Source organism: Microcaecilia unicolor, chromosome 6 (assembly GCF_901765095.1).
Source record: "Microcaecilia unicolor chromosome 6, aMicUni1.1, whole genome shotgun sequence".
Lineage (NCBI taxonomy): Eukaryota > Metazoa > Chordata > Amphibia > Gymnophiona > Siphonopidae > Microcaecilia > Microcaecilia unicolor.
In genome coordinates, this window is record NC_044036.1 from 184,988,845 (window position 1) to 185,009,958 (window position 21,114).

General features: G+C 42.9%; 1 protein-coding gene across 3 annotated transcripts in view; it reads right to left on the reverse strand.

The window, feature by feature from the left end:
- Positions 1 to 21,114, reverse strand: part of RNF123 (ring finger protein 123) — a 594,888-nt gene that overhangs the window by 185,767 nt on the left and 388,007 nt on the right. For all 3 annotated transcript variants that reach the window (XM_030205297.1, XM_030205296.1, XM_030205298.1), the window contains exons 28-29: positions 3,675 to 3,749; positions 434 to 521 (exon numbers count right to left, since the gene is read on the reverse strand). In XM_030205297.1, the coding sequence (XP_030061157.1) occupies positions 434 to 521; positions 3,675 to 3,749 (163 nt within the window). The remainder of the gene's footprint in view (positions 1 to 433; positions 522 to 3,674; positions 3,750 to 21,114) is intronic.

The window sequence follows — 21,114 nt, forward strand, 5'->3', positions numbered from 1 at the left end:
CGAGCCTTGGAGGGAGAAAGCTGTCGGGGAGGGGATATCAAGCCTGATGAAAAGAAGCCATGTCTTATGATGGGGGAATTCTGGACAAAAAGATTTCAAATAAACTAAAGAGAATTTTGAAGAATTTTTAAAATATTGTGCACCGCATTGTCCAAATTTTTGTGCAGAATTCCCTCAGGTGTAAGACAATCCAAATAGCTTCCAAAATGATATAGCAATCATAAAATAAAGCTAAACAAGTGCTCACTTCTATCAGAAATCAGGACAAATGCAAGTTCAAATAAACAGAACAAACATTAAAATCACTCACACTAATTAACAATAATTTGTCAGTATTAATCTACAAATAAGATATCGTCCTCCCCACATTATTCCACCAGGCCCCTACTTCTATTCCATGGTACGGAACATAGACTGTGGCATCAGAACTTACTGCTCCTCAGGGATCCTCTCTACAGCCCGGAGTGAATGTGGATAACACACGTAGCTCGCAAGGGCTTGCATGACAGAATCTTTAATATCTGTGCAGATAATAAACATGAGAGAATCAGTGGTGTACAGAAAACAATTCTCTATCCGTACCCAAAAAACACATTGGGGCACACATATCAAATATTTAACTGCAAAAGTTACTTCAGTTCTCTCTGCAATTATTACTGTGATATCTTTATTGATAAATCTGGTATAATTTCTCTCTAAGACTCCCTCTACAAAGTAGCGAACATACATACATCTTGCACATTGATAACTCACACCCCCTCCCTCCAACAGAATAACAAACCTCGGAAGGTATATGTCAACCTTTTTTAAAAAAATTTTTTTAATGGTTTTCAAACACATCAACCGTAAGCTTCAAATCCTCCAATAATGAATACTTCACGAGAACAAACCCATCACTTTTCCACTCACATCCTCATAAGGCTTCTCCCCTTTAACCCTTCCTCCCTCATCTTCCCTCCCACTCCCAGCCAAACTAACTTAGACTGTGAGTCCATTTGGGACAGAAAAGTACTTGCAAAAATAGTATATGTAAACCGCTTTGACTGTATTTACAGAAAGGCGGTATATCAAGTATAGAATAAACAAACATGCCCTCAGATCAGAGTTTATACTGCGTGTGTAGATATGCTTCTTCAAAACACCCTCCTCGCATATTTTGTATTCTTAAGCTTATCTATATGACTGTGAGACTGAGATGGAGGGCAGAAAAGTAGAGAATGCAGCATGAGCCTCAACATACAGAACATTCAACAAAGGCGTCAACGCAGAGAGTGTTCAAATTGCACCAAACAGAAACCTGACATGCCTTCCTCATGGGTCAAAGGTTACACTGCTGCCGAGGTAAACAGATGATGCCTGTGGTAAAGCTGTCCTTGTTTAGTAGAGAATGATCGGATCACCCAGATCTAAAAGGCTCTAGCAAAAAACGCCTTGGTGCCAAAACCGCCGCAGCATACATTTTTTATTAACACCCATCTCGAAAAATACAAGATTCACCTGTGTTTATTTAAAATCATTTTAATAAGCTTTTGACAAAAGCAAAACTTTTAAATCCCAGAGGCAGAATTAGTGCTAAGAAGCACAGAGCTGTAGCGCTCACAGATGCCATTGAGTCACCCAGAGTTAGCGCTCCCCTTCCTCTATTCCCAATCCCAGCATTTCTCTCAACCCCTATACGTGGCAGGAGTAATAGCACTTAGCAGTATATCAGTTTCATAGATGAGCTATGAGATTATGGGATCTCACTGAAAGACTGGCATTGAGCAACACAGGAAATAATGATCTTTTAAACAAAGTTACTCCTGCCTGCCATGAGGGCTGAAAGAAGCCTGTGGTTGGGGCCAGAGTTTATAGCTTATTATTTACATCCCACCTTTATTCAAGGCGGGTAACAAATTTCTCAACCTGCACTACCCCAGCTGCAAAGGACTTTACAAGCAGATGCACGCCACTACCTTCTCTTAAATGAGCACGCAGTTATGGAATGAATTGCCTACAGACTTGAAAGCAATCAACGAAATAACCAACTTTCGAAAATCTCTAAAAACATTCTTCTTCAACAAGGCCTACAATGAGAACATAACCTCACTAAGTCACCTCACCAAGTCACCTCACCAGTCCAATCAATTATGAAAGCCCACCTTATATACTAACCCAAACACTCTCTTCCCTCTTCCCTTCCTCGATCGTTACACATTACCAACTATATCTGTTTTCCTGATATGATAACACTAACATATCTATGTAAGCCACATTGAGCCTGCAAATAGGTGGGGGAATGTGGGATACAAATGCAATAAAATAATAAATAAATAAATAACAAAGCAACACACACAAGTTAAAATACAAACAACACGTTACCAACAAACACAAACGCACCAAAGCAATAAAGTCAACAGAGCTTAGGCACATCAACACAGTTCATCAGTTTGGCTTAGAAGATGACATTTAAGCATTGATTTAAACACTGAAACAGTCCATTGTGACTTCAACACTGATGGCAACTTGTTCCACTCTGATGGGCCAGCCACAGAAAAGATACCAGTTCTAGTGATGTTCAAAGGCAAATGTCTTAAACCTGGCACAAGCACTCACTGACCACAATACCCTCAGCTGGCACATACTACTGCAGCACATTACTCAAATAAAAAGCAAAGTCATTGTACAGTCCAAAATGTGGGACTCAGTCACAAACAGAAGAAAAAACCTCCACGGATAATGCAACCAAGTACAAAACTATAGAGGAGACAAAAAGAAGAAACCTCTCACAGATGTTGTCCAAATCCTTTTTATTGACTCTTCCAAAAAAACTTGAGCAAAGAAGACTTGCCACGACTTTGTGTTTTGGCCGTACTGGCCTGCATCAGGGGTGTAAGAACTTGTCATATAGTTCATATCTCCAGAAAATCCTCAAAACAATCTGTCAGTAAGTAGCTGCTGCACAAAATTAGAATGCTCCGCTGATAAATGCTTATCCTAAATGTACCAGCAATTACAATTTAAATTTAAGCCTTTGTGCCATAATGAGCCAATGCAGTTGCTACAGCAAAGGGGAAAACATGCTCAAATTTTGTAGTGACACATAACAAATGTGCAGCAGAATTCTGCAAGGACCAGGAATTGCGAAGAAGGGCTGGCAAAAAAAAAAAAAGGAGTATTATTTCCTTTTGGTTTAGTGATTTTCTTTTGTATCCTGAAGGCTGAGAGTTATTAAAAGCATATATTCGCATGTGCATTCTGTCAAAAATTATTTAAGTTTTTTGATATTTGAGTAATTGAGTAATATTTAGATGAACTCAGCCATTAATCTTAACTTCAGGGCTTGTTGGTACACTCTATGTCCAAACAGGGAGAGGCAGACCTATATGGAGGGGCAACGCTGAGGGGACTGACTCAAGATGGTGGGGTGGGGGGTTCATGCAAAGAAGGAAGACTTATACCACATGGGGTGGAGGTGAAGGAAATATGTAACTCATGCTGAAAATAGGGTCACAAGTAAATAATCCCCTAAATCCGTAGCAGTCATACAGGTGACAGATAATTAACCAAGGACTCCCAACCAATGTTTCTTTATATCAATTTACTGCTCACCTGACATCAAACACAAGCCAGAAGATCTGTGTAATCCTGAAATGTGTCACATAGAAGGCAGTGCAATCAGAAATGAACCTTACCAGTGCCTACAATCCTTGGGTCTGCAAAGTGCTTGGCAAGAATAGCAGCAAGGCGTGTTAATGTGTCTTCATAGCCTGAAAAAAAAAAAAAAACAGTCAGCGCACTGCAAAAAGAGAAGATATTTCAACTGAGCTGTTGAAAAAGACTTCTTTCCTTTACAGAACAGAGCAACACTACAGCACATAGACAGCAGGGAATACTCTCCATTTACAAAACCATGAACCATATATAGTTGATCCTATCCTCGATGACAGACAATGAGCATACCATCCACAAACCAACGATAAGATTGTGATAGGAATTCCAAATCAGAATTGGATGCGAAGATGATCATGTTGTTGGTTTGAATACAAGTGGAGACTCTACCACTAAGTCTGCAAATAGATGAAGATATCTTCTTGATCACTGGGTAATTCTTTCTGGTGACGGTGCTGAACGTCGATGGCAAGTGTTGATCATTTGGGTAGAAGGTGTGCGGCTGTCTCAGGCACAATAAGGAGTTCATTTTAGACGACTGATCTTGTCATTTCTTTGGACAATTCTGCTCCACGTTTCATGTTGGCTTGTGTTAAGTTGCCCATGAATGACCGTGTGGTTATGATCACCCATTTCAAAGATGATGTCGTTGCCTTTTGTGTGAACATAAGCTTTGCATGATTTCTTTTTATATCACCATAATTCTTTCCCATTGCTACTATCAGAATTTTTTGTAAAAAAAATAAGCAACCACCACACAAGCTTTCTTGTTCCTTTCTGTGGTGTTATGAATTCTAACATTCTTAGTGTTATTTTAACAATCCAAAATATAAGAACTTACACCAGTTAGCCTTACTACATGAATGTAAAGAGTCGAGGGGCTATTTAGTTTGAAATCATTTTTACTGACAAGTTATTATACAAACAATAATAATCCGGATAAATTAACAGTCATCAACATTTTATAATAGAATTCCCTCTCCCCCAACTCCCACCCCTTAACCATTACAGCATAAGGCCATAACCTCATGGGGAGAGCTGGCTTAATCGGTATCAAAGAGGCCTATACTCTTATGGCTCCCTCAAAATCCCCCCCCCCCAAAAAAAAAAGAGAACATGAAGAAGGAAAGAAGAAAGCAAAAAAAGTATTTCCATCTTACCCCGTTGTCTGTATTCCGCATCAAGAACCCCAAAACATTTCAAAGTAAGTTGAGAACCCCACTACAAGCAATACGTGACAAGGCCTGTAGATATTTTCCCCAGATGAACCAAAAAAAGAATTTTCCATCTTACTCCCTGTTGTCTGTATTCCGCATAAAAAACCCTGAAACATTTCAAAGTTAAGTTGAGAACCCCAGCACAAGCTCTAGATCTGTACATATTTTCCACAGATGAACAAAAAAAAAACCCTTTCTTGTGCTTGATGGATGCCCTAGCCGCATTTCTTTCCATCAGCATTAAAGTATGAAATTTATTACGCCAAACCCATTAGGATTGGGAGTCAGATCCCATCCACACTCCCAGGATAACTTTTTTTTACCAACCATCCCTGCTTTCCTAATTAGCTGGCAACCTCACCTGCCCTGAGTGCAAAAAGTTTGTGCAAGAGCCGATGGTGGGAGGCAGGACTGGTGGTTTGGAGGCGAGGATAGTGCTGGGCAGACTTATACTGTCTGTGCCAGAACCGGTGGTGGGAGGCGGGGCTGGTGGTTGGGAGGCGGGGATAGTGCTGGGCAGACTTATACAGTCTGTGCCCGGAAAAGGACAGGTACAAATCAAGGTAAGGTATACACAAAAAGTAGCACATGTGAGTTTATCTTGTTGGGCAGACTGGATGGACCGTGCAGGTCTTTTTCTGCCGTCATCTACTATGTTATCCAATAGAAGGCCCACAGGAGAAACTGGTATAGGGGATTGTAATATCTTCCCCAAATACTGTAGTACAGATATCCAGAAAGATTGTATTCTGGGGCATTTCCAGAGAGCAGGGAACAGTGAACTGACTTCTTGGTGGCACTTCTGACAAAGGGGTGAATCTAGTTTGCCCATTTTAAAAAGCTGTTCTTGGGTTAAGTAAGCCCGATATAGTATGTGAAATTGACATTCCAAAGATTGCATTAAGCGTTAGGATTCTTTTTTTTTTTTATCCTTTATTAATTTTTCAATTATACATTTACATAATATAAATGTGGGACAATAAGAAAAAAAAATCATTAAGGAAAATACTCTTTTCCTACTAAATAGAAAACGTGAGAAATTGTCTTAAATTAGTCCACACCATCGATCAAGACACAAGGAAATAAAACAACAAAGAAATAAAAAGGAAATATCGCATGAATTAATACTTAGGATTCTTGTGCCCAAGGCTAAAAGATCAAATGAGTTGTCTGTCCTTTGCAAGTACTTGCACCATTTTTGTGTTAAGACCGTCAAGTCACATTTTGGAGAAATCTGTAGTAAACGTTTATGCAAATTAAAAACCGAAAGACACTTCTCCAGCTCCCACCAAAAATTATTTAAACTTTATGTTTAACCAATACGGCTTCTAAATTAAGAGAAGAGATATAATGTGAGAACTGATGATAAGCAAAATGATCTCTGACATAGATCAACTTACCATCTCCTAACTGTGTGATAGGCTTTAATCTACCATCATCTCCTAGCACATGTGCTAAAACACATCATGCCTTGAGAACCCCAAAGGCTAAAAGTCTCATTGTCCATGCTTGGTTGGAACACTGCATTGTGAGGAAGGGGAAGTCAGAAATTTCACCTGATATTCCCCAATAACCAGTCATTTCACACCACAGATCACACAAAGGATGAAGTAAAAGACTACTTTTCACTGTCAAGGGAAGCTGGTCTGTAGGCATATAAAGCAGGTAACCCACATGCCAAGGTTTAAAATAATTTGTTTCTAGCTGTAAAGGAGTGTAATCTTACGTGCCTAAGAGCTAGCCATCAAAATGATGGCGCAAACAGGCCTGACTGTATTTTTTTTAATTAAATGGCAGCCTCATCCCTCCTGCCCTCCAAGAGCCCAGAAGCAGTCAAAAAAGAGTTTTTGGTTTAGTCCCTCTCCAACAGAATTTAGAAAGCATCTTATGTAAAGTCCTAATATCCTTCTTTAAAAGTTTCAACGGGAGAATTTTTAAGGCATATAACCATTGTGGAAACTCCGTCATTCGGAATAACTGGATCCTGCCACGTAAACATAGAGGGAGGTGTCTTCAAATAGTGTACATGTAGACTTAAGTAAGATGTCAACATTTAATCGATACAGCTGTGAAGTGTGAATAGTCAATTGTATACTTGGATATCTGAAAGAATAGTCTCCTCATTTAAGAGGAAAGTGACCCTGCCATGTTGTTCCCACAGACACCTGTGAGGCTAAGGCTAGCGACTTGTTAAAATTTAATTTGAATCCTGAACAATCACCATATTCTTTAAAGGCTTCCATTAATGCAGGTAGAGGATTTCTGGGGGATGACCTATATGAACCAGCAAGTCACCAGCAAAAGCTGATATCTTCAATAGAGAATTATTGATTCTCATACCTTGCACCTCTGCATGGATTTTAATATCTCTAATCAAGAATTCCAATGTAAGCATAAACAAAAGGGCAACCAGTGTTGGGTATCCCTGCAAATCAAGAAAGGACTAGAACAAACACCATTAACATTGATGATAGCTTGTGGATTTGAATACAAAACTCATATCACCTTCAGCAAAAAAAAAACAAAAAACCAACTATAAGTTTCCAATACTGTAAATAAAAAATCCCAAGAAACTCAGTCGTCTTCTCAGGGTCAAAGCTGACAAGCAGAGAAGGCATCTTCTGACCCTGTACCTGTTCCACGGAGACCAGGATTGCTCAAATGTTCTTAATTGCCATATGATCCCTTACAAAACCAACCTGGGACTCGTCAATCAGAGAGGGCAGAATTCAAACAAGCTGATTCGCTAGCAATCTGGCTAATAATTTGATTTCATAATTTAATAGCAAATTGGGGTGGTACAATGATGGGCTTAATGGATTTCTGCTTGGTTTAAGTAACACAATCCATCTGAGCTGTTTGTAAGGGATCTGGGATCTGTTTGGTAGCAAGAACCTCAGCATACATTGACACCAAGTGTGGGCCTATTGCCGTGGAGAGAATTTTGTAGAATTCAGCCCGGAAGTCATCCAGATCTAGTACTTTATCCAAAGCACTATCCTGAATCGAAAGTTGAACCTCCTCTAGTTTTACTGGAGCATCTAAAAGCACTTGCTGCTGCGGGGATAGAGAAGGCAGATCCAGGTTGTCTAAACATTCAACTGATCGGCAAGATTTGCTCCATACAGAGTCTCATAACCACCTCTAAAAATTTATATTAATTTCTTCATCAGAATGTATACGTTGTCCATGGTCTCCTTTAATTTAAATAATTGGGGGGGGGGGGGGGGGACCTTTCCAGGCATAAACCAGGTAAGACAAAAGCTTACCACTCTCACTCCCATTAAGAAATATGATACCTGTAATAAGTCATTGATTTAGTTGCTCTTTGATGAATGAACTCATTTGACCTCAGACTGAGAGGCAAGTAATACCTCCTTGATTGAGAGGTCCCAAATAGAGCTCTGTTCTTACAAGCTTATCTTTCAAGTCTCAGTATATTCCTATCACACATTTTCTTTTTATAGCAGCTGTAAGATATGGTTTCCCCATTTAGCACCACCTTAGCTGACTCCCAAAACAGTAAAGGTTGGTTCAAATGTTGTTGATTATGGAGTTGACTAGCCGTTAGTTTTTTCCTATGGCCACCTTTGACCCCCCCCCCCCCCCCCCGACGTCACCCCCCCTCTTTCCGCCGTCGTCGTGTCGTCAGTTCTCCATCGCTGCATCTGTTTCCCTCAGTTCCGCCCCCTCCTTCCCTCCCCTCCTCCTCCGATTTCCACGTCCATGTCCAAGCCCTCCTCCCTATTGTGCTGTACTGCTGGTGGAGGCGGGGCTTGGACTTCTACACTCTCAACATTCCGACTCTACTGTGCATTTGCAGGTGAGTCGGTCACTTGCCTTTTATATGTTTGATATTCCTGCCACCTCTTATTTAAAAATGCATGGTAGTGTTGGTCTCCATATAATTCCAATGGAAATCTCCATAGATATGCACTCTGAGGGCCCTAGCCCATCTGCACTTGAAACCAGATCAATGTATGATCAGAAACTCCATATGAGCCAATATCTGCACTTGATGTCCGGGAAAAGAGTTCCCTAGAAATAGAGAAAGTCTACCGTAGCCAGAGTGGAATGTGCAAGAAAAAGGCATGTATAATCAGGCTCCCCAGTGTGTAGAGTTTTCCATACATACATACATGGTGCCCAATGCCCTGCAGAACAGGGGCAAGCCTCAGAGGTGCCAATCAAGGCAGAGGGAGGTGGGTTAGATTTATCAATACTAGGGTCATAAACTACATTGAAATCCCCACCAATCATGAGGTTATTGTAATGTAGTGGAAATAAAACCCCAATTAATGAAACATTCTTATCAAACACATTAGGCGCATAAAAATTACAGAGCCACAGATGCTGGCATACTACTGTGATCTGAACAGGCACGTATCTACCATCAATCCCCTGGCTAGTTTGGTGAATCTGTACATGAAGACCCTTACAAAACAGTATAATAACTTCCACCTTACATTTTACTGCTGAAGTATCCACCATATTACCCACCTATCACTTCTGAAACTTTTTACACTCTGTAGATGATAAATGAGTTTCCAGTAACATAGCAATGTCTGCTCTTTGTCTCTTAAGGGTTTGCAGTATTTTATCTGGTTTAACAGGTGAGGTCACCTCTCCCACATTCCAAGATATTATTCTAAGTGACAACATCCCAGAGACTCCATATCTGTCCTATCCAGATAACAGCAAAGGTTCTAGGAAAAACTGCCCCAGCCAGTAGCCTCCCCATAATTTCATATTGAGAAGTAAATTTAACTTGTATAAACCAGGGTGCTTGATACAGAGGGGCAAAAAAAGGCATCAAAGAATAACAAAATAAAAACTCTAAATGATAATGAAAAACCCCCCAAATTATATTGAAGGTAAAAGAAAAACCCAGAAAGTGAAACCAGTCAACAAAAACAGCCTTAAACAACCAGCACAGAAATTAAAAAAACACAGCCAAAAATCAATAACCCCCAGAAATATTCATCTAACCCTATACAAAAACGCAATACCCACACCAAAATCTCCAATACCCCTTTCCCCTACCCAGTCCTCAATTCAGACCAAGGTCACAGCGAGGCTTACCTCGCCCCTCCAAGCACAACATTTACATACCAAGATGTTATTTTATAGAGAACTGCTCCTAAGGAAATACATTATAGAGAAAGAAAAATAGATTATTAGAATCCCTAATTTAAAGACTAGACCGGGCAGACTGCATCTATGTCTCTAAGAAACTGTAAAACTTATAGGGAGAGGAACACCTCATGTTCAAAAAGAACAAAGGTCCCAGTACCTGGTAGTGCCTAAAGCTAAAAATCTAATGAAATAGCTACTGGGAACTGTAAATGTCTCCCCTAACCATTTGTCTTGTGGACTATGAGAATGAAACAGATCACTATGTTAATGGCTATGCAGAAAAATGTAAATAAACCAAAGCAGACAGAAGATATAGTATTACCTAGCAGATAAAGGATGCATAGATCTATAAAAAGTATATATCAGAAAAACTGTCTTCATAAGAAGTCAAATCAAATGCTCAGACAGTGCTGCTGGAATAAAGAAAGAAGAAACTTGCAGCTCTCAGAGAAATTCCCGGGCAGAAGAGGTAAACTTGTTGTTATGTTCAGTTAAACTGTCCTTGAGGAAATGCCACGCTTGAAATCTGGTGACTATCATCCAGCTTATGATTTATTTATTTAGCTGCATTTATATCCCACATTTTCCCACCTATTTGCAGGCTCAATGTGGCTTACAATATAATACAACTACAATCACATTGATTGATATAACAGATAAGGTGTACAGGAATATTATGGCAGTCATATTAACGGAGAAGAATTTCAGAGTTGTTGCTATTAAGGTGCATACGAAAATTATGTTGACTAAGAAGTGGATAAATGGATAACAACATAACATAATGATAACAGGACAAGGTGTCATTATCAGTAATTAGGGTGTAAATAAAATAGGCAAATTAAAGAGTTCCAATATAAATTATGTCTGGTGTAGTTTAGGAGTCAGATCATTATGAGGGATCCATTTTGTACGCTTTATTAAACAAATAAGTCTTCAGTAGTTTTCGGAAGGTCATTAGGAGGAAATAAAGTCCATAAAGGCCCACCTTTAACCTTATAGAATCAAAAAGTAATAAACCATAGTCCTAACTAATCCGATTGTATGCCCAAGCCTAACAGTCTTCTCATAGAAATGAATTAAAGCCCCGTTCCTGAAATAAGGCCACAGCCATCTCCATGGTAAACCAACTCCCCCCATATATAGTGTTTTTTTTTTTTGAAAATATCTTTATTATTAGAAGAAAAGACATGTAACATTTGAACATCACATTTCGGCTCAATGAAGCCAACTATTTCCAATATTTCCAATATCTAGCAGCCGATAATAACCTATAAATACAATGAATACATTGACTACATGTGTCAGCTAACAAACCTTGTTGTATAACCTTAACATAATACAACTATCAAAATGAGGCCATTTTAAACATAAATATATCTCCTCTGCCCTTCCCTCTAACTTTTAAGTTTATACCCGTCTAACCCCCACCCCCCTCCCCGCTCCTGGAGATTCCTTCTTTGCAGAATACAGTACCTCAAACAGCTTCCATAAAGAACCATATGCCTGACCTCTCCCTCCAGTGGACTTACTGCGTTCCATTTCCCATCTAGCCATCTGCAGCATTCTAGTCCACCACTGGTTGATAGCCGGCGGGTCTTCCAAAATCCAGTGTGCTAATACCGTTTTTCGTGCCAGCATCAGCGCTACACATACAAACCGGACCTGAGATGGCTGCAACCCCTGTTCTCGCAACTGAGACTCATCCCCCAACAGCAAAATCCGGTAGGACCACTCTACAGCCTGTGCCAACAAATGCTCCAACACTTGCAGCACCCCTTTCCAGAATACATACAACTCAGTACACTCCAAAAAGGTATGTACTAAGGTGCCTTTGCTGTGTTTACATCTTATGCAAGTGTCATCTTCCCAAAGCCCCATCCGCTTTCCTTTCTCTCTTGTTATAAAAGCACCATGTAGCAACCGAAACTGCATCTCCTGCAAATTTGCACTAGTTGTCAATTTAAATGACGCTGCAAAGTAGGTTGCCAACATGTTACCCGTGATTTCCTCCCCCACTTGTTCACCCCACCATTTTGCCAGGCCAGCAATGAAGAAGTCCTCCTTTTGCTCCCTTCCTATAGAATACCATACCGCCAATTTGTTTGCAGCGTTCGGCATCTGACAAAACATCTTATCCAGCCGCGAAAAACTAGGCCCCCCCTCTTTCCTAGAAGACAAGGTCGCACAATAGTGCTTCAATTGAAGAAAAGGGAAATAATCTTCCTGTCCCAAGCTCCAAGAATTCCGAGCCTGCTCAAATGTGGGGAATATCCCCTGTCCCTCCACCGTAAAATGTCCCACATAACGACACCCATTTTTGGCCCACACTTTGAACCGCGACGCCCCCTGACCCGCTGGAAATGAGGGGTTATCTACTACTGTCAGAAATGGAGATGGTCCTGTGGCCTTTCCCAGTCCACCCCGCCACCAATTCCAGGCCTTTCTCAGAGGCTGAAGCAAACACTGGAGGTCTCCTTTCGAGCTTCCCTGTATTTGTAAACTATTAAACACTGAATACGGCAGCACCTCACCTTGCCAGATACCTTTTGGGGCATATTTAGCAGACCCAGAATGGAGCTCAAAAATCCACCTAAGTAGCGCTGCCACATTGTATAACCGCAGGTCCGGAAGATTTAATCCTCCCTTATTCCTAGCAATCGTCAATTTAGCAAAACTTATCCTGGCCCGCTTTCCCGCCCAAAGAAAAGTACCAATAAACCCCTTATAGTATAGTTCATCTTTTCGTGTTATCCAAAATGGCATCATCTGTAAGGGGTATAGAATCTTGGGCAACATAACCATTTTTACTAACGCTACACGCCCCAATAAAGAAAGGGGCAAATCTCTCCATCTGTGGCACAATTTTTTAATGCCATCTAGCTTGTCCTGTATATTGCGACGATATACCACTCTCATATCCGCGTGCAAATACACTCCTAAATATTTTAAAGTTCCGGTTGACCAAGCTAAGGGAAACGTGTGGAGCTGCCTACACGCACAAGGGGAGGACACCGGCAAAGCCTCAGACTTATCAAAATTAATACATAGACCAGAGAAAGACCCAAATTGGACAATTAAGTCTATAAGAATAGGAACAGTCACGGATGCTCTATCTAGATATATAAGCATGTCATCTGCAAACAGATTAATTTTAAATTCTTGGGATCCCATTTTAATTCCCTGAACTTTGTCCGTCTGTCGAATTTTGATAGCAAAGGGTTCTAAGGACCGCACAAATAGCATCGGGGAGAGCGGGCACCCTTGCCGTGTGCCCCGCTTTAAGGAAAAGACAGATGACAATGCTCCATTTATTAATATCTGAGCTGTGGGATGGCTATATAAAGCGCGGATTCCTCCTAAGAAAGCTCCCATGATACCAAATTGCGGTAACACCCAAAATAGATAGTCCCACAAGATCTTATCAAATGCTTTTTCCGCGTCCAAACTTGTAATGATCGCATCTCCGGGTTTGCCCCCCCCTTTCTGCAACACTGTCAAGGCTCTCATAATATTGGAAGATGCATATCGGCCTGGCACGAATCCCGCCTGATCCGAGTGAACCAGGCCAGGTAAGACCCTCCCCAACCTATTTGCCATAATATTGGCAAAAAGCTTTATGTCTTGATTAAGGAGCGATATGGGCCTGTAGGAACCCAGCAATTCCTCATCTCGCCCAGGCTTAGGGAGTACCACTATGTGTGCATGTGTAAGTCTACCGCCCGCCTCCCCAGTTGTGCAGAGATGATGACATAATTCTTGAAAAGGGGGTCCTACGTTGGCACCTAATATCTTATAAAATTCAGGCCCTAGGCCGTCCGGACCGGGGGCCTTAGCCAACTTAAGGCGTTTCACTGCCTGAAGTACTTCCTCTCCCTTCACCGGCGCATTTAACTGATCTCTCTGCTCCTGCGATAACTGCGGTAAAGGAAGATTCTGAAAAAATAATTCCCGCTGGGTCCGATCTGTCTCTCCTGCATTATACAGTGCCTGATAGAATTTGACAAACTCTTCCTGGATGCCCTCAGATGTGGCCACTACCTGCCCTCCAGGAGATCTCACCTTCGTTATGATTTTTTTGGCCCCTCTGCCTTTTACCAGGGTCGACATCAATCTCCCCGCCTTATTCCCCCATCTATACAAATTAAATTTATACAAGCTGATATCCTGAGCCGCCCGCGCATTCAAAATATCATTAATTTGCCGGCGAGTGTCCAAATATTCCTTTTTTATCTCGTCTTCCCTCTGCCGTACATGCCTCCCCCTCAACTGTTGCAGATGGCTCGATAAGGCAATTAATCTACTATTACGCTCCCTGTTTAATTTTGCCCCATAGGCGATAATATGCCCCCGCATCACGGCCTTCCCCGCTTCCCAATAAGTTGTAGGGTCTACTAATTCCGGGTCATTTTCCATTAGATAATTGTCCCACATCTTCAACAAAAAACTACGAAACTCAGGCTCCAAATACAACGTTGGATTCATACGCCACATCCTTGATGCACTGCCTTGGTGCCACTGGATGTCTGCCCAAATCAAACAATGATCCGACACTGCCCCGTCCACTATATCTGCCGCCTGCACTTTCGACATAAGGGTTGCATCAACTAGTAAATAATCGAGCCGTGCATATACCCCATGTACCTGAGAAAAAAAAGTGTAGTCATATGATTCTGGATGTAAGATCCGCCAGATATCCAGGAGCCCTAGCTCTTGTACTAGAAAGTTAATCCCTTTATCTTTCCATGCTGGAGGCCGCGGCTTTGCTGGCTTGCAATCTATCAAGGGGTCTGCAGTAATATTAAAATCTCCCCCCAGCACCAATTTGTACCCACTAACTGATACCAAATGAGCTAAAAGACCAGAAAAGAAAGAGTGGGAATATACATTTGGCGCATATATGGAGCATAAGGCCACCCTCTGCCCTGCAACCTCTCCCCACCATATGACAAACCGACCCTCTGGGTCTTGTACTAATTTATGCATGCTAACATGGTGCCTTCTATGGAATAATATAACCACCCCCCTTTGTCTGTTATTAAAGGAAGATGACACTATCTCTCCAACCCACCCTTTTTGTAACTTCCGATGTTCTTGTTGTGAGAGATGAGTCTCCTGTAAAAACATCACATCAACTTTCATTTTATTACAGTATGCCAAAATTTTAGTCCGCTTAACCGGTGAGTGAATACCATCAACATTTAATGATCCTATTCTCAAACTACCCATCTGTCAGATCGAAAGGCGATATGCAGCCTTATGTCCGAGAACAAGGGGTGATGTCCCAGCTCATCACCCCCTCCCTTTCCAGGTGTTGCCTTGGTACCAATCTCCTCCATGTAACAGTATTCCTTATTTCTCCAGGAGCCTTCCCCCCACCCCAGCCCCTCCCCCTCCCCTCCCTCTCTTTCCCATCCCTGTCCCTCCCTTCGTTTGCTACATCCACACTCTGTGTACCATTCACTCCATCCAGTCAAATAGCTCCTTCCTCCCACTTCTCCCCTCCCATCCCCCTTCCCCCCTACCTGTGCCCACACCCTCAAATCCCTCCCCTTTAGAACAACCAGTGTTACAACCCTCCCCTAAGAGAAAGCTACTCCCCTCCCTTCCTCCCCCCCCCCCCGAAAAGGACCCTCAGCTTGCCTGAGCGCTGCATTTCCCTTTCTTAAACACCCACCACCTGTTTCAACATTTTCCCTTCAACTCCCCCAATACGACAGCAGAAAAGTAAAACGATCCCATCAGAGGCAAATTATACAAATAACAGTACCCCTCCAAACTTGTTCAAACTATAGTCCATTGTGTTCCTTTATTTTCTCTCTCTCTACCTCGTGCAGCCTATAAAAAAAGAACACAGGCTTCACTGCAACAAGCCTCTTTAAATTACAAATCGTCCCCAGGCAACTCACAACTTCCCCACTGAGTCTTCAGTCTTCTAGCTGGCATCCAGATAAAGCTGGGAAGAAAAAAAAAAAAAAAAAAAAACCACAAACAGCCTCTCCTTCCAAATCAACAATGTCTCCCATTTAAGAATGCCCCGGGCTCCACTCCTTGTTGTTTACAGTAATCAATCTTTAATGGTTCTGCTGCTTGCAATCCCCTGCACGTCAAAAATAACAAGAAATAAATCCTAGCCTGCCTGGCATAATGTCTCCGGCGGCTCTCCACGTGTCATCAAAGGTGTTTTCAAGCCGGCTCCCTTCAACCACTCTAACATTGCACTCTATCACTGCAACCGCTCCAGAAATGAGCGCAATTCTTCTGGCTGCTCCATGAATAGAACACGACCTTCATGCAGCACTCTCACCTTTGCTGGGTACTGCAGCGAGAACCGGATCCCTTTGTTGTAGAGCTGAGAGCAGTACGGAGACACTCGTTTTCTTAGCTCTGACACCCGCGGCGAGAAATCTTGAAACATCAGCACGCCTGTCCCCTGATAAGTCAGGGTTCTCTTCTGGCGATACTTTTCCATCAGCTGGGCTTTCTCAGCATAGTTGAGAATACGAGCAATTACCGGGCGTGACTTACTGCTATGTTCTTTAAGCGCTCCGATCCGATGCACCCGCTCTGCTTTGAGACGTTGCCCTTCTGACTCAATCCCAAGCTCTTTCGGCAGCCAGACTTCTACCAAGTCCCAGAGCTCTTTATCTTTGACCGATTCCGGTATTCCCACCAGCCTGATATTATTCCGCCTGCTCCGGTTCTCATGATCTTCTACCCGCTCTTCCAGCAGTTTACACCTCTTCTCCAGAGCAGACATTTGAGAACTCACATTATTCACCAGATCCTCTTGCTGTGATATTCGTTCCTCTGCCAGTTGTATGCGGGTGCTTTGTGCCGCCATGCTTTCTTTCATCTCGTCCATAAAGACATGCAGCGCCGACAGCTTGTCATCCAGAACTGCTGCCATGTGCTTCATTATCTCTTGTATCGCTGCGTCTTGTATGGCTACCACCGGCAGATCCTGACTCTGGGTCGCCTCTCCTTTCTCCTTTCCAGACGCCATCTTAGCCACGTGGGGGGTTCCGCGCCCTTTCTGAGTACGCGGGGTCTTTGCCGGCATACCCTGAAAGCAGCTTCTGATCTTTCTCCTTTATTGCTCAATCGATGCAGCCCACGCTACCTTGTACTGGACGATGTTTTGAGGGACCAGATCGGGGGTTTGAGCACATTAAATCAGCTGATTTATAAGCGATGAGGAGGAGAGCAGCCTCGAGACGTCCGTCTAGACTCCTGCCATCACGTGACCCCCCCCCCCCCCCATATATAGTGTTGACACAAATTCTATGCCGCGTCTCTATCTTGGGCATATAGATCGTGAGTGACAAATCCGGGAAATCCAAACTTTCCCTCCTCATATAAAATCTAGCCACATTTATTGGTCTTAAAACAAGAGACCCAGAAAAGACGTAGGCTGTTTTTGCTGCTTAAATTAGGTGTTCTTCAGATTGGGGCTACTTTTCACCTTCGGTATCCATGTAAATGTATAGTCTGGTACCAGTCAGTAAAATATGTTTTTTTGAGCCATCACAGCTTACAGAATTTCTTGCAACCAAACGATCTTTGGGGTTAAGAGAATGTTAATGTTTATTGACATTTGTTTTGAGCTCTGTTAATAAGAGACACTTCGTTGTTAGACAGGTTTATCTAACTTCTTTAAAATGTTTTCTATAAATAACTCCATTACAAGATAATCTTGTATCTAAGACTTGAGGACCTGCGTGTATCTATTCATAATTTTCTTTTGTTTATTAATCATTATAGAATGTATACCTTTCTGTACAAGCTTAGGCTTGGTAAGAATGTTTATAAATTATAATTGGAAAAAAAAATCTAGCCACAACTGGCCCCTTGTAAATCCAGACAAGCTCGACTCAGGTCGCCATCCAAGGTGCCATCCAGAAGTGCACCTGCTCAGGCTCAAATCAGGCATCCAAAAGGAACCTTCTTACTCAAGAATTATCTGTAAAGTTAGTAACAAATCCACAATGAGAGTAGGTCCAGTTACACATTAAACACCCAACCATCTACTTTGACAAAGATGTCCAAGTGCAGCATCAGGCAGTTGTTTAGCAAAATTCAAGGCTTCTGTAGCTGTGAAAAAATACTGATGTTTGCTCACTTGGGTAGTCCTCAACGTTGCTAGATATTGTAAGGTAAAGGGAATCTTCTTAGCATGCAAAAGAGAGCACACAATGGTGAATGCCTTTTGTTTTACCAAAACCACAGCAGAAAAATCTTCAAAGCAGAGAATTTTATGGTTGTTGTAATATACTGATCCTATTGCTTTGATAGCCCTAAGAATGTCCTATTTAAGAACAAAGTTAAGAACTTTGAAAATGACCATTCTCAAGCGAGGATCATTGTCCTTCTGTTGACCAAGCCAATGGGCTCTCTCTATATGTAAAGGCCCCGTCGTGGTCTCTAAGAAAGCTCACAGATCAAGATCTCAAACAGATTTTGGGAGACCGACCAAATGAAGGTTACACCAATTTTGAAGGTCATCAATTTTCTCTTCAAGTTTGACAATCATTAATCTCCTGGGCTTAAAGGATATCTTCCACGTCAGACAGTTTTTGTTGAAAGTCTGTAGCTCTTTGTGCAGTTTCCAACCTGCTGCCTACCGAATCCAATTTGTCTACAATCTTTTGTAGTTTGTGATCGAACAAGCTTTGCAACAGTGTTCTAATCTTCACCACCACCTCGATCAACCACACCAAGCTCACTGATTGTGGGCCCATCACCTCTTTCTCCACCATCCTGTTTTCCATGTGATAACCCCGATCTCTGTCTTTCTGGGGGATTTTAGAGGCTATAATTGCAATCCAAATAGTTCTGAAAAGGTTATGTTAGTGGTCAGGTACACTTCCCCTTCACAATCCAAAAGGGAGCAGTTCACATAGCTTGGGGAGGTTATTTGACCAGAGGGGTTCAGGAGTTCATCTCACTATCATCTGCTTCTTTGCACAGTGTCACATGACCCTAGGGGCTATTTATGTTGGTATACTAACTGCAGTCATCAGTTTAACTTAAATCACAGAATAATATAAACAATTGTTTGTTAACCCAAGTGAAGACAAAACCTTTGTTTGCTCAGCATCCTTTATTCATCAGTGACTTCTTTTTTGATGTTCATTGGCTCCTTTGTATTGCACTGTACTGGATTCCTTATGGATTACCTTTCAAGCCTGTCTTATTTGCATACCACCCTTTATTCTATACTGGTCTATTCTTTGATTTACAATGGCTGTTTACGTTTAACATGCTAAGTTTCTACGTTTTTAATTTTTAGGTGACTGCTTAACATAGAGGGGCATAATCCAACTGGGAGCCCATCTTTAAGGGCGCCCCGGCGAAGGGGCGGGGCATCCTGTATTATCGAAACAAGATGGGCGTCCATCTTTCATTTTGATAATACGGTCGGGGACGCCCAAATCTCAACATTTAGGTCGACCATCTTGACATTTAGGTCGACCTTACAGATGGCCGACCTCGGTTTTCGCCGATAATGGAAAACGATGACGGCCATCTCAAAAACGTACAAATCCAAGTCATTTGGTCATGGGAGCAGCCAGCATTCGTAGTGCACTGGTCCCCTCTCACAAACCAGGACACCAACCGGGCACCCTAGGGGGCAATGCAGTGGACTTCACAAATTGATCCAAGGTGCATAGCTCCCTTACCTTGGGTGCTGAGCCCCCCAAACCCACTACCCACAATACAACACTGCCATAGCCTTTAAAGGGTAAGGGGGGCACCTAGATGTGGGCACAGTGGGTTTCGGGTGGGTTTTGGAGGGCTCCTGTCGCTTTCTCGAGGGCCTTGGCATTCTGTCAGGTCCTCGAGGCAGGACTGGAGTTCGTGAGCCCTTGGGCCACTGCTGAGGAATGGCAGCGGCAGGCAAGACCACCTCGGGACTGGAAATACAGAAGAGCAGTACTGGAACTCTGGACTGGAGTAGTACAAGGCAGGCAACTAGAACAGATGAGACAGGAACAGCTTCACCTGCACCTAGCCACCGTTCCTCCGGAGTTGAGCTCCGAAGTGCAGGCGGCCGGCAGGACTTGCAGGATAAGGCAGGAACTGAAGATCCAGAGGACCCACCCTGGGTCTGGGATACACGAGGGCGACAGGGCACGGAACTAGACTCAGACAGTGTGCTGCTGCACAGCCACTAGCAAGACCCAGAAGACAGACCAAGGAACACCAGGCGTACAGAAGCTAGCAGGAGCAAGGACTAGGGCAGCAACACACTAGGCAGAACGGGGATCCGGGAATACCCACAGGGTACACCCTCTAGCTAGGTGGAGACAGGATACAGGAATAATCACCCAGGAAAACACACTAGCCAGACAGATACAGGATTCAGGATATACCCTCAGGATATACAAGCAGGGTAGGCACACAGGCTAGGCAAGGCAGGGTTCAGGGTAAAGACAGCAAACCAGGAATAACAGGCCAAGGGTCTTGGGCAGGCAGCACAGAAAAACAGAGTAACCAGGAAGAACAGGCCAAGGGTCTGAAGTCACAGCCGTTCCCCACACTGACTGGGGAACCCACAAAGGCTGAGGCTTCGCAAACAGACAGAGAACAAACCCGGACAAAGGCTTCACCCCAACCCAGGGTAAGCCAGGAACAGAGGCTTCACCCAAACACAGGATAAGCCTGGAGCACAGGCTTCACCCCAAACACAGGGTAAGCCAGGAACAGAGGCTTCACCCCAAACACAGGGTAAGCCAGGAAGGACCTGCAGTCCACAGACAGACAGTGGCAGGGAAGACCCCCCACGGAAGGACAACAGAGACACAGACACAGAAAGAAACTGGGCTGGAACCCAGAGAGAGGCTAAGCAGTAGTGCAGCAGACACTTACTAACCTGACCTGGCCTAAGAGCATAACACTTATGCAAAAGGCACTGACTGCAAGCACAGCACTTCCTTATGAAGGCTCTCACTGATGAGTCACCAGCAGCAGGACAGAAGCAGGAAGTACACTGACCCCAAAGAGAGGCTTGACACACATAGGAAGTGAGCCCACAGGAAAGACAGGCAGGAGCCATCTTGGAAGCTGGCACAGAGCCGGTGGCAGCCATCTTAGATGCTGGCTCCCCAGA